The 13,659-nt window shown below is 37.6% G+C and overlaps 1 protein-coding gene across 2 annotated transcripts in view; it reads left to right on the top strand.

The window, feature by feature from the left end:
* Positions 1–5,130, top strand: part of TMEM200A (transmembrane protein 200A) — a 64,861-nt gene extending 59,731 nt beyond the window's left edge. For both annotated transcript variants that reach the window (XM_074368379.1, XM_010965541.3), the window contains one exon: positions 2,126–5,130. In XM_074368379.1, coding sequence (XP_074224480.1) covers positions 2,142–3,620 — 1,479 coding nt within the window. In that variant the 5' untranslated portion in view covers positions 2,126–2,141 and the 3' untranslated portion in view covers positions 3,621–5,130. The remainder of the gene's footprint in view (positions 1–2,125) is intronic.
* Positions 5,131–13,659: the final 8,529 nt, after the last annotated feature.

Raw genomic sequence — 13,659 nt, 5'->3', positions numbered from 1 at the left:
CCACAACCTTGTTATTTAAACATGATTTAGAAATCATAAATAGAAATTCAAAGGAGAGCTTGATTTTTTGCAAGACGAAATTCAATGCCATGAAGAAACCCTCAGAAATTTGCCAGAGACCTTGTGGGTCTTAAAATATCCTCTGTTCCCTTCCAGGCAGATTTGGCAGCTTGAGAACTATTCATGACAAATAATGACAAATATTTTACCAACACACAAAATGTTACTTTTTGTTTTGGTATTAAATTTGTTTAAAATTTTAACTAGGAATGTTAGTATAGTAATGTGATAGTCATCTAGCAAATCTCAGGAGAAGTATTACTCCCTTACTGAGCATTTTAGAAAATATTTCTTGACACTAGCTGTGTGTAAGATATTATATTAAATGTTTCTGGTAAGAGAAATATGAATTAAATTTGATGTTTGACCACAAGAAGTAGAAAAACTAAGATATTATAATACAGCGAGTGCCATAGAAAACTTGCTAAAATGCTCTGAGGAATGAGCTTGTGTGGGATTTGGTGAGTCAATCAGAGAAGCTTTATAAAGGAAGTGGAATATGAGCTTTGATGAGTAGCCAGATGATAATACGAGAAATACGATGGGGGGGGAGGGGGGTCTAGACAGATGAAACGTATTAACGTCTCAGAAACAGTGTAGTATGGAGTACAGGCAATATTGTTGGGTTTTGGTTTTATGTAAATGAAAGACAACAGTTAGAGATAAAGGTAAATTCTCTGGATCTGAAATCTCAAATTAAAACTTTAATAGGTAGTGGGGAATATTTTATCCATTCTTCCACTCTTTAAACAACTTCAGAGCTGTATTTGAGGATAATTAATCTGTCCTCAGCATGTAAGCTTGATTGTGGGGGAAGAGAAATGGAATTTGGAAGAGCAGTTGGGAGATTATTATACTGGTTACTAAATGGTAAGAGTTAAGAAGAATGTACTAGGCTGAGAAGAGCAAAATTGAAATGAAGGGGTAGAACTGAGAGACTTTCTAGAGGGAAAATTTCTAAGATTTAGAACCTGATTGGGAAATGAGAGGAAGAAGAAAGGGAGTGGGGTAAAGATAACTGTGAAGAGTCAAGCCTGAGAACTGACACCACTGAAAAAGTCAGACAAGTCAAGTAGTCCTGGTGGAAGGTGGGTTCAACTTTGTGTGGTGCATAGTGGAAGAGGAGCAGTTTTACTGGTGGAGCATGAAAGTAGGTTCCCCAGCAGAAAGTTGGAAATGTCAAATACACTCAGGCTGTGGTTTGAAATATAGACTTGGGACTCATTAGCATAAAGGAAATGGTAGAAGGCATAGGAAGGAATATGGATGTCCAGGGAGGGCATAAGGAGAAGATGGCCAAGGAGAGGACACTCAGGGGAAGGTAGTCTCCTTTTAGGTGAGGGAAGATGAGCCAAAATTGAAACAGTGGGCAAGGTTAGGGAAGAGCTAGGAAGACTTAGTGTCATAAAAAGCTGGACAAGAGTGAGTTTCAGGAAAGGAAGGGTCAAGTAATACCCATGGAAACAGAGAAGTAAGGAGGCCGAGAACTGAGCAGGAGAAATTAAATGTAATAGCTGAGAGTTCACTGGTGACTTTCACAAGAGTGATCTTAGAACTATGAGTTGCTGGGATGTTTTCTATTTAAAAATCTAGGGTTTGTTGGGGCCTCTTAAGTGTTCTGGATATTTCTATTTATTTAACACAGATAATAAAGGATGGTGTGTGTGTGTGTGTGTGTGTGAGAGAGAGAGAGAGAGAGAATGCGTCTTAAGATCAGGGAACTGTTTCATGTAAGTGATAAAATTATTTAAGTAAAATATGCCTTGAGCTTACATTTCATTAATAATAGAAACATTAATTCAGCCAAAAAAGGGAATCTCCAGAATTTTTTTTTAACATTTTTTATTGATTTATAATCATTTTACAATGTTGTGCCAAGGGAATCTCCAGAATTTTACATTAGTCAATAAACAAAACTTCTACTCAAACTATGTCAGTTAAAAAGATCTTTTTGTGCCCCATTGATTATATGAAACAACAACAACAAAAATACATAAACAATTGTTGAACTGATGAGCATACCTGAGAACATATTTAGATTATCATCTTTTTCTCTTCTTTTCAGAATAAAAGATTGAGCTATGATAGCAACTGGTGGGGTGATAACTGGCCTGGCTGCCTTGAAAAGGCAGGACTCTGCCAGATCCCAGCATCATGTCAACCTCAGCCCATCACCTGCAGCCCAGGAGAAGAAACCCGTCAGGCGCCGACCTCGGGCCGATGTTGTGGTGGTTCGAGGCAAAATCCGGCTTTATTCCCCATCTGGCTTTTTCCTCATTTTAGGAGTTCTTATCTCCATTGTAGGAATTGCAATGGCAGTCCTTGGATATTGGCCCCAAAAAGAACACTTTATCGATGCCGAGACAACATTGTCAACAAACGAAACTCAGGTCATCCGGAACCAAGGTGGTGTGGTGGTTCGCTTCTTTGAGCAGCATTTGCATTCTGATAAAATGAAAATGCTTGGCCCTTTCACAATGGGGATTGGCATTTTCATTTTCATTTGCGCTAACGCCATTCTTCATGAGAACCGTGATAGAGAAACCAAAATCATACACATGAGGGATATCTACTCCACAGTCATCGACATCCACACGCTAAGAATCAAGGAGCAAAAGCATATGAATGGCATCTACACTGGTTTAATGGGAGAAACAGAAGTAAAACAGAATGGGAACTCCTGTGCTTCCAGACTGGCAGCAAATACTGTTGCTTCTTTCCCAGGTTTTAGGAGCAATTTTCAGATGGACAGCTCTGTTGAGGAGGATGGGCTGCTTGTACTAAATGAAAGTAAGAGTTGTGGGCATCTTAGGCCACCTTTGCTCTCTGACAGCTCTGCCTCTGTTTGTGGCCTCTATCCACCTCCTTCCAAGACAAGTGATGATAAGACCGGTGGCCCTAAGAAATGTGAAACCAAATCAATTGTGTCATCCTCCATCAGTGCTTTTACACTACCTGTGATCAAACTAAATAACTGTGTTATTGATGAGCCTAGTATAGATAACATCACTGAGGATGCTGATAACCTCAGAAGTAGGTCAAGGAATTTGTCAATGGACTCCCTTGTGGTCCCTTTGCCCAATGCCAGTCAGTCTTTCCAGCCGGTCAGTATGATGCTCCCAAGGAATAATTCCATTGGGGAGTCATTGGCAAGTCAGTACAAGTCCTCTGTGGCCCTTGGACCTGGGGCTGGACAGCTCTTGTCTCCTGGGGCTGCTAGAAGACAGTTTGGGTCCAACACATCCTTGCATTTGCTCTCATCACACTCAAAATCCTTAGACTTAGACAGGGGTCACTCCACCCTAACTGTTCAGGCAGAGCAACGGAAACATCCAAGTTGGCCTCGGTTGGATCGAAGCAACAGCAAAGGATATATGAAACTGGAGAACAAAGAGGACCCGATGGAGAGGTTGCTTGTGCCCCAAGCTGCAATCAAGAAAGACTTTACCAATAAGGAGAAACTTCTTATGATTTCAAGATCTCACAATAATTTGAGTTTTGAACATGATGAGTTTTTGAGTAACAACTTGAAGCGGGGAACTTCTGAAACAAGGTTTTAATGTTAAAATATATATATATTATTTTAAAAGGCTATCTACTTTGAACCTATTTCCCCCAGCATTTCCTTGTTAAAGCATTGGTTATAAGCGTTTTTAATCAAATGGTTTGTAGTGTATTATTAGACCTGGCTGCTTAATTCTGTAATGGGGGTGGCTATATGTTTGGATTACTTATGATTACAGTACTCTATATTATTACATATGATTTTATTTTTCCCACTCCTTTGAAAGCATGATCTCTTTTATTAGTATGAATACAAAATACTTCCATCCAAATTAAAGTTTCTTTTCTTTAAAGTTCTTGCGTCAATGATCATATTCATAGAGCAGAGTGTCCAATTTGGAAAAGGCTGGGTACGAAAGTGTGGACCAGAAGTACCAAATTTAGGCCCCAGATTCACTGTATATTTATAAATGAGTGTGAATGCAAATCTTAGGTGTGATTTTCTGAATAATTGCTTTTATACAGGATTGTTTGAATTATTTAAAAGGAGGTTCTAGCTTCTGTGCAAGGTGACATGTATGTACTGGTTCAATTAGTTTAGTTCCTTGTGAACTAATTGATAAGAATTGCTTAAGTTGATTGTGACGAGTACCCTGAGCTCTAGATAGACAGTATTTTTTTTTCAACATCAGTTCTAGTTTATTGATATTTTATTAAGAAACCATTTATTGAAGAGCCAAGGCTGAGAATGCCAGATAGTCTTAGGGGTAGATATCAAAATGCTATTAGCTATAACTTTAGATACTCAGAATCAAAATTTCTTTGCAACTGACTTAACAAATGAATGAACCAATTTAGTGTTTAGAAGTGCTACCTTGAAATAACTATATATATGAAGAAAATGTTGAGTAATGAATGAAAATATATGCTAGTTAGTGCTAACTAGTCTCAGTACCTTTTCCTAATCATGTCTGTTATCATCCAATATCCACTCATCCCCATATCCTTGTCTTCCACCAATATTTTTTAGATCCTGTTATTTGGAAAATAGTCAGGTAACCTTGACATTTCTTTTATCTTCGCATATCACTAAGTTGGTAGTTGAAGAAAATTTAGTCCTTGATCCATTGCCTTGAAATTTACCTTGTGCTGGAAAGCCTTATGATAACTCCAAAGACTTTCTTATGGTGTAATAAATGTATAGGATTGTGGTTCTCGGTTATTGAAGATAATAAATATTAAAGTGGATTTTTCGATCAGAAAATTTTCATGTTTTCCATTAAGGTAACATAATTTCTAAAAATTGTTTAATGGAATACTCAGGAAATTTTACAGGTTTTTCCCAATGCCTAAACGTTTCTGAACATCAGAGTTGCAGTTGTTGGGAGAGAAGAAGGAAGATAGCTCTGTATTTGTAGCTCCCCCCAATTCTACCTTGTATTGGCATCACGAGCTTCCCTGAACTGAGGCACAGTGTTTCTTGTTAGAACATCAAGCCTGTGTGTTGTAACAGAGTGGGCTTAATATTTTACCTTAAAGCATTTAATAAACCTCCAGTGAATACCAGTTTGTGTTCTTCATACATTTGCTGTTATTTTTTAAATAAAATACATTTCTACTTAAAGTACTGTTTTTTAAACTTTCAAATACATTCAACTGAAGGTACTTGATATCCTACCACATGCCCTGGGGTTTTTCATTTTGTGGCTTTTTTACTTTGCTTCTATTAGGTTAAAGAGCTAGGTCCATCCAATTGAATTAAGCTGTTTTCATCTTTTGTTATTTTTGGCGTGATGGTTAATTTTATGTGAAAACTTGACTGGGCTAAGGGGCATCCAGATTTCTGGGTGTGTCTTTAAAAGAGATTAGCATTTGAATTGGTAGACTGAGTAACAAAAATTGCACTAACTTATGCAGATGGACATAAACCAATCCATCGAAGGCCTGGATAGGACAAAAAAGGCAGAGCAGGGGTGAATTCCTTCTCTCTGCTTGAGCTGGGACATCCATCTTCTCCTGCCCTAGGACATCAGTGCTCCTGGTCCTTGGGTCTTTGGACTCAGACTGGGACTTACAGCATTGGCTCCCTTGGTTTTTAGGCCTTTGAGTTTGGGCAAGAACTACACCACCTGCTTTCCTAGGCTTCTCTGGCTTGCATACAGAGGGCAGATTGTAAGACTTCTTGGCTTCACAATCAGGAGAGCCAATCCTTCAAAATAAATATATGTATGTATGTATGTATGTATGTATGTATGTATGTATCTATCTATCTATCTATCTATCTATCTATCTATCTATCTATGTATCATCTAAATAGATAGAGAAATCTCCTATTGGTTTAGTTTCTCTGGAGAACCCTGACTAATACACTCAGGATCATTTTCACTTAAAATTTCAGTGACTTTCAGGAAAATAACCAGATACATAGCATCTAACAAATGTCAGTGATACTCCCAGATTTGAAGACAATGGCTCTCAAGTCCCCTGATGTGACAAGTGACTAAAGCCATATAATTTGCTAAGTTTACTCCTGAAAGCTCTAGTAATTTGAAGAGGATTAAACAGCATGGTTTTTGGAAGATTTAAATAAAGGAACTGGGGGCTCAAAGTGGTGATTCCTGTTCTACCGCCTCGCCATTAAAAAGCCTGAGTTTTTTACTTATCAGAGAAATCAACTTTATTAAATAATTTAAAACTTTTCCATTTTTAATTAATCAAAACCACATTGCTGTTGCTAATGAATATGAGATAGCTGTGTTACCATACTGATTTGATATAATTCCACTCCAAAGCAATGAAACCTGGAATTTTAGTTAGACTGCATGTTTGTACATTTCCCTTAGGCTTTTATAAATGTTGAAAATTACTTATAAACTGCATTTCTTCCTCTGGGAAACCCCGGGAGTCTGGACCATGACCTAGCTGCCTCCAGCTCAAAGAGCTTCTGAGGCCCGTGGCCTGTCTGGGCTATATTGGTTTACTCAGGCTGCCATACAAAATAGCACAGATTGGGTGGATTAAGCAATAGAAATTGATTTTCTTGGATCTGAAGTCCAAGATCAAGGTGTTTGGTTTGTCCTGAGGCCTGTCTCCTGGGCTTGCAGAAGGCCGCCCTCTCCCTGTGCGTGTCTGGTGCCTGTCTTTTTCTGACCACAGCAGTCGTGTGGGTTCAAGCCCTATCCTAGAGGCCTTGTTTCACCTTAATCCCCTTTTAAAAGGCCCTATCTCCAAATATGGTTGCATTCTGAATTACACGGAGTTAGGATTTTAACATAGAATTTGGGGGTGTGCCCATCACATGAGGCATGCCATTGAGAAGAGGGGAAGCTCAGTGTTCTTAGCCTGGATTGGGTGAGGAGGGCACCACAGGCCCCCAGTGGTTTGCTGTGTGTAGCCTTGAATGAATCACTGAATCTCTCCAATTCAATTAATTCAATTTCAATTAATTTCTTAATTTCAAGCCTTAGTTCCTCAAATGTGAAGTGAGGTGAATAAGAACATAAAATATCAGGTCCTTTCTATCCCTTGAACTCCAGGGTTCTCGGTGCCCTGGGCTGAAAACCGATTACCATAGATTTAATGGTTTGAAGCTCACAGAGGGTCCAGGATGGTGCCCACTGGGCATGTAGTGAGCGTTCCACAAATGTGGGTTATTACTACCTGCAAGTGTCACCTAGGAGCTTTTTAACCTTCACCCTGTCCCCACTCTACCCTCCAAGAATATCCTCTGTAGTAGGATGAATAAAGCCCCCTCAAAAGTGTCCATGTTCTGTATAGCAGAATGGACTTGCAGCTCTAAATTAAGGTTCTTAAAATGGGGGAGATTATCCTGCATGATTCACATGAGCCCAAGTCAATCACAAGGGTCCTTATAAAAAGGAGATGGAAGAGAAGGTGATACGACCAAAGCAGGGAGAGGATGGAAGATCCTGGCTTTGAAGATGGAGGGAGAAGCCACGAGTCAAGAAATGCAAGGAAGGAAGCTCTGGAAGCTGGAAGGAACAAGAAAATGGATTCTGCCCTTAGTGCTTCTCTAGGAACCAGCCCTGCCGATACCTTGACTAGCCCAGTGAGTGATTTTGGACTTCTGGCCTCTGGAACTGCAAGAGAATAAATGTGTGTCATTTTAATCCATTAATTTTATGTAATTTTATGTAATTTGTTACAGCAGCCATAAGGATCTAATATTTTTCCCCAAACCAATGAGCATCTTCAGAACAGTGAGCCAGTAGTCAGCAGACTTATAAGCAGAGTTATAATTATCCATACCAGGTGATGGCAGGTGGCCCAAAGCAGAATGTATGATCAATTTTACATTTACATTAGCATTGATAATCTTAATGTAAGTATAATAATTTTTTTTAAAACTTTTTGGGGGGCATTGATAATTAGATTTATTTGTTTATTTATTTTTGGAGGAGATACTGGGGATTGAACCCAGGACCTCATGCATGTTAAGCATGTACTCTACCACTTGAGCTATACCCTCCCCTCTAGTGTAATAATTTAAACAAAAGTGGTAGAGCTTCTTTGAAGTAGGAAATACTACTTTTGATACATAACAAAAATTAGAAAACCCTGTAGTTGGCTTAAGAACAGCCATCAATTATAAAAGCTTTCAGGCTCAAATGAATGTTTCTGTCTATATAGTTTTAGAAGAAACAGTGGTAATCAGTATAAGTCATTAAGAAGAAAACCATTTTTAGCACAACTCTGTATCAAAGATATTATACCAGCATTTAACAGTTTACTGGATAAAGATAAGTTTTTACCTACTTGTTTTAGCAATTCAAATCTAACCCTTTCTAATCCTTGTAAAAACACATCATGAATAATTAAAAGAAGTAAAATAGATTTTTTTTAAAATCCATCAATTTACCAAAACTTTACTTACAGTGCTTTAAATATTAAAACGTTGACCTGCCAGCAGTGTGTATTCAACTGCCATGGTATTCAGATTGCTCCAAAATCTTAACTGCTTGTTCTCTAAGTAGGAATCATAAGAGCCACACATAGATTATTCTGTCTCTTACTTTCAATGAATTGCCCTGTTATACTTCCCCCACCCTATTTGTAATCCTGTTTTAGACCTTGTATCAATAATAGGGTATATAACCTTGATATTGGATCCCCATTTGATGATTTAAGTCCTTTTGATCTGAATTCACACTGAAGTCATTCTCTTAGGTTCTCTCTACGTGCTCTTTCTCCCAGGGTGATGGCATGAGGGAAGACAAGACCCATTTCACTGAAGTGCCTTTTACTCAATAGTTGATGTCATCTTGAGATAGTCATTTAAAAATCAGGCCTGCCCAAGAACAGAGCTCGTTAACGTGACGGAATTAGGTCACTCAATCTTCACAGGTTAACAGATCAGTTCCTATCTTGGAATACATCTTTGGTAAACTTGTTTACATCTATGTTTGTTCTTTTGCTGGCAGTATAAGGAAAGAGAAAATAAGTAATAAAGAGGATACAGGAAACCTTTACCCATTGGATCTTGTCATTCTCACATGAAGTTGGTTTTCCCCATAATCTTAAGCTTCATGTATTCTCTTATTGTTTCTCTTTACTACTAGTTGATTTAGCACTTGTTTTATCATAAAAATGATTAAGAAAATTACTTTGTCCCATAGGCCATTTAATAATTTGAGATTTCTAAAAAGTCTCTAATTCTTTCTCAACACCGAAGAGCATGGACTGTCTCCAGGATCATGTAGACTCTACAAATTAAAAGTGAAGGTCTTATTGGCAGTACAGTTGTTTATAATCTAGACAAAGTCACAATATTTGTGGTATTAAAGATAGAATCCTTGCTAATAGAAGCGTTAAAAATCTGGAATAGAGAAGCAATAATGACATGGGAGCTACACCCAAGGGAACATGCAATTTTGTGGCAGAATCATGACTTAAATCCAGAACTATTGATTCTCAGTATCCATGTCAATTAAAATCAAACCAGGCTTTTTTAAAAACGTTTTTTAAAAACATATATTCAAAATCTGATGATTAGCTTTAGAGTTTATTAAGACTAGTAAGAGAAAAGTATCTAAATTTTCAGGCAGAAAATACAGTTTGAAATTTTCATAACATCTTCGAAGTATGTATGGGGTTGGTGAGGGGGTGATATACTACAGACTGACATTAGAGGAGGCATAGGGTTTGGAATGAGAATTTTCAGTACTTATTTTATACATTGATTTCCTGTGTTTGAATTATTGACTGCATAACTCTGCCATGAAAATTATGCCTTTATGCCCTTCTGAGCCATTATATTATCTTTGAACAAGATCTGTGGAGCTGAAATGAGTCATTTGCATCCATATTCAATAAACCACATGTGCTAGAAGGAAGGCAGGAAGACATGGAGGAGGGAAGGAAGAAATGTGGGATTTGGGGTAATAGAGAGAGGAGAGAATGCCGTATGTCTTTTTTTCTACTAATTGAAAACTCATGCACGGCAAAAGGCATCCCATTTATACTTTATTTTGGAATAAAACCCAAGCTTATAATTTTTAATCACTGAATCAGTGAGAAAATATTCTTAGTTGATTTTAAATATATTTTAGTAGACATTAACAGTGTTTATTATCCAGCTCATTTGAATCAGTCACCCTAAGGGTTAGTGAATTAATTATTAATTTGAAGATGTCAACTAATGAATCATCAATAGCCCAAAGCTGGTCAGAGATTATTATTTTTAAAAATGGAATCACTTTTTTCTGCACTCAGATGTTTTCTGTGTTCACTAGGTATGTATTTTTCCCTAAAGCATTTTCAGATTCCAAATGTGTTACCTTATGTTATCATTTACAATGTTAATAACCTGAGAAGTCAAATTAACTTTCCAGCCAGTTAGTTGAAGAGTTAAGGAAATATCTTTCAAAGGCTCTTGCATTTTATGAGCTCACTATTATAGTCTATTACTGTGTCAGGGCAGTAAGAGGGTCAAATAAAATATATATGAGCAAAAAATATGGAAGACATTTAGAACCTGGATCATATTCAGTATAGGCTATAAATAATTGTCTCTTACAATGTAGCAAGCTCATTATTGCTTAACAGACAGGAAAAAATTATCTTACGAAGTAATCTAAGTGAAATACATTCTCTTTGGCGTGTGAACACTACATTGTGTTTTATATTGGCTAACAAGATGTTCAGCAGTTAACAAAGTAAATTTAATACAAGCCATTCCTTTTTTACTCTAGAGTTCTGGCAATGATATACACTAAGAAATTCCAATAAAAAATTGTATGTTTATAAAATTATACCAAAAGGGTCTAGTCCTACAAACATAGCCTGTTCTCAAACATTAGTTAGTGTTTAATTGGTGGATTATTCACACTCTTCTCTCTTAACTTTTTAAATTAACTTATGTATGTATTTCATTATTTTCTTTCGTTAACACAATGTTATGGTTATGTACTCTGGTTGATGGGTTAAAGGAGAGGTAACATCGAGTACTGACCATTCTGCGACATAAAGGTAACATTGCCATGGGTTTACAATGGAAACAAAGGGAAAAAAATCTGAGAAGGTGCAACAGGGGGTATTTCAAAGTATGTATTTTATATTTGTTTGTGTTCTCTCACTCCTGTTGCCATAATCTACCAAGAGTTAACTCTTGGTCAGAAGGAGGTTATTGTCAATTCAGGTGAATTACTTGTATACTAGAAAGTTCAGGAAATTCTGGAATTGATTTTAACATATTCTTTGTAGACTCTTTTTTTCAATATTTCTATTCTTCTGCACTTCAGACTTCATTCAGCAAGATGCCTCAGAGTCTTGCACAGTGCTGTTAAACACTGGGCTTTCGGGGGATATTGATAGAATTAATTAACCTTTTGTTGATGTGAAAAATACAGACTATATTTCATTGTCCTTCACTTGTGGGTCAGTATGCAAAATACTCTATGATAAGAAAGGGAGAACATATGTGGCTGGTTACAAGATTTTTAAGTTTTACTGGAATACAAGGCACGGGCTGGCCTATAAGCCAATTTCTGGAAGGTAAAGAAGGAATTAATCCAGCGGCACGCTTGCTCATTTGATCCTAGAATAAACAAGGAAAGTAACTTCAAAAGTGGTGTTTACCGGGGTGGGGAGCGTATAGCTCAATTGTAGCATGATACCCTGAGTTCGGTCCCCAGTACCTACATGAAAAAAAAAATTTAAAATAAAAGATAAAATTTTTAAAAAGCTGGGTATATCGTTTTAAAAACATAGACAATAGAAAAGCTATTTCTCTAATGCAAAAGCAATTCAGTCCTTGTAGAGTTGGTCAATGGTCTTTCTGAAACATTAATGTTGTATTATCTTTGTGTCTCACGTACTTGCCTTTTAATTTTAAGGCCCAAGCCCTATTTGAAATAAAGCAGTTATTTTCATTTCATCAACAGAGCAGTTACCAAGGTGTACATAATATTTCAATTTCATGATTTTATAAGCCAAAATGATCACCTGCAGTTAGTGTTTCTTAAGAGCCTCAGGTTACAGTCCATCTACTAAGGTCTTATGATTGGTACAGCACATCTTCCTCATTCTCCAGTCTCCCAGGAATTCCAGCATCACCTGAACATGTAAATTACCTTCATTTCATAGATGTGAACCTGAAATAGAAATGGTCTTAATGAAATTTTATACCTATGAGCTAACAGCAGATATCAGAAGAGTGGGAAAATAGAAATTTAAAATGCAAATATCCACTCTCCCAAGTTAAGTAAGAGGAAATCCTGACATTATTCATTTTATTAAATAGGTAAAGAAATAGACTTCCAAAAAGATTCTTAAGTATCTGAAAACACACTCATGTGATGCTATTTATGGATTGGAAACCAGCCATAAGAACTTCACTGTCTTTAACACCTTGAAGGTTTATCAAAAAGAAGGTCATGCTCTGGGAAGAAGCAACCTGAGGTAGACGTTGAAGGACCTGTATGAATCAAGGCAATATTTCAAGAAGAATGTTTCAGAGGGAAAGAGCAACCAAGATATAGACCTACAATCATGGAGAAGTAAAGTCTGCAAGACATGTTAGCCTTTCTGGAGTATTGTGTTTGAATTGGAGAATAGCAGGAAGTAAGCTGAAAAAGAAAATGGAGTTCACATTAGCAATAATGTCAGAAACCAGGCTAAGGAACTGGTTCCTAGGCTAGCAGTAAGGTCTCCTAAGCAGAAGAGAAACCACATTGAGGGCGGTTTTCCAGGACTTAATGGTGATCTGTAGAATTGTTTGGGAAATCTTGGAAGCAAGGAGGGAAAGAGTAGTCAGGACCTGGATCAAGGCAAAGAAAATGGGGAAGTATTTGGTTCTCAGTCATCGTCTTACTGATTTTCCAGCTTCATTTGTCTTTCTCTCCCTCATCTTTGGTTTCTTGGACACTATATCCTCTTGTTTTTTCCCTACTTCACTAGCCCCTTTTTGTCAGTCTTCGTGGCTGGTTTTTCCCTTTTTTCACTGACACTGCAGTGCTCTAGGACTCAGTCCTTGGTTCTCCTGTCTTCTATAATTACCCTCACTCACTTGGTGATCAGATGGCTTTTAAACCATCTCATGCCCGTGACTCCCAAACTCTCCCTTTTATTCCAGACTCATCTTTTCTACTCGGATGTCTAATAGACAAATGAAATTTAGCACATCAAAACTGAAAGCCTGTTTTTCCCTACAAACCTGGCCCATCTGTAGTCTTCCCCTCTCAGTTGATGGCAACCCCATTATTCCGGTTGCTCAGCCCAGAAACCTTACTATCATCACAATTGATTCTAGTTTTTATTTCATACCCCGCATTCACTATTTCAGCAAATGCTTTTGGCCCTGTCTTCGAAATATATCTATAGTTCTAACATTTCTTAGCCATCTCCACTGTTTCAGTTTTTCACCTTGTCTCACCTGGAATTCTGAAATTGTCACATCACCAGTCTTCCTACTTCCATCCTTGAGTGTAGTGTACTCTCAACATGGCAGCTGGATTAGTCACGTCACTCGCCTCCTCCTGCCCTGCAAGGGCTGCCCAGCCCTGGCAAGGCCTCCATAATCTGTCCCTTATTACTCCTCTGACCTCGTCTATTGCTACCCGCCTCACTCGGCTTCAC

The sequence above is a fragment of the Camelus bactrianus genome, chromosome 8, assembly GCF_048773025.1.
Source record: "Camelus bactrianus isolate YW-2024 breed Bactrian camel chromosome 8, ASM4877302v1, whole genome shotgun sequence".
NCBI lineage: Eukaryota > Metazoa > Chordata > Mammalia > Artiodactyla > Camelidae > Camelus > Camelus bactrianus.
Note: the sequence above shows the minus strand (reverse complement) of the source record. Positions and strands in the feature narration are given on the sequence as shown.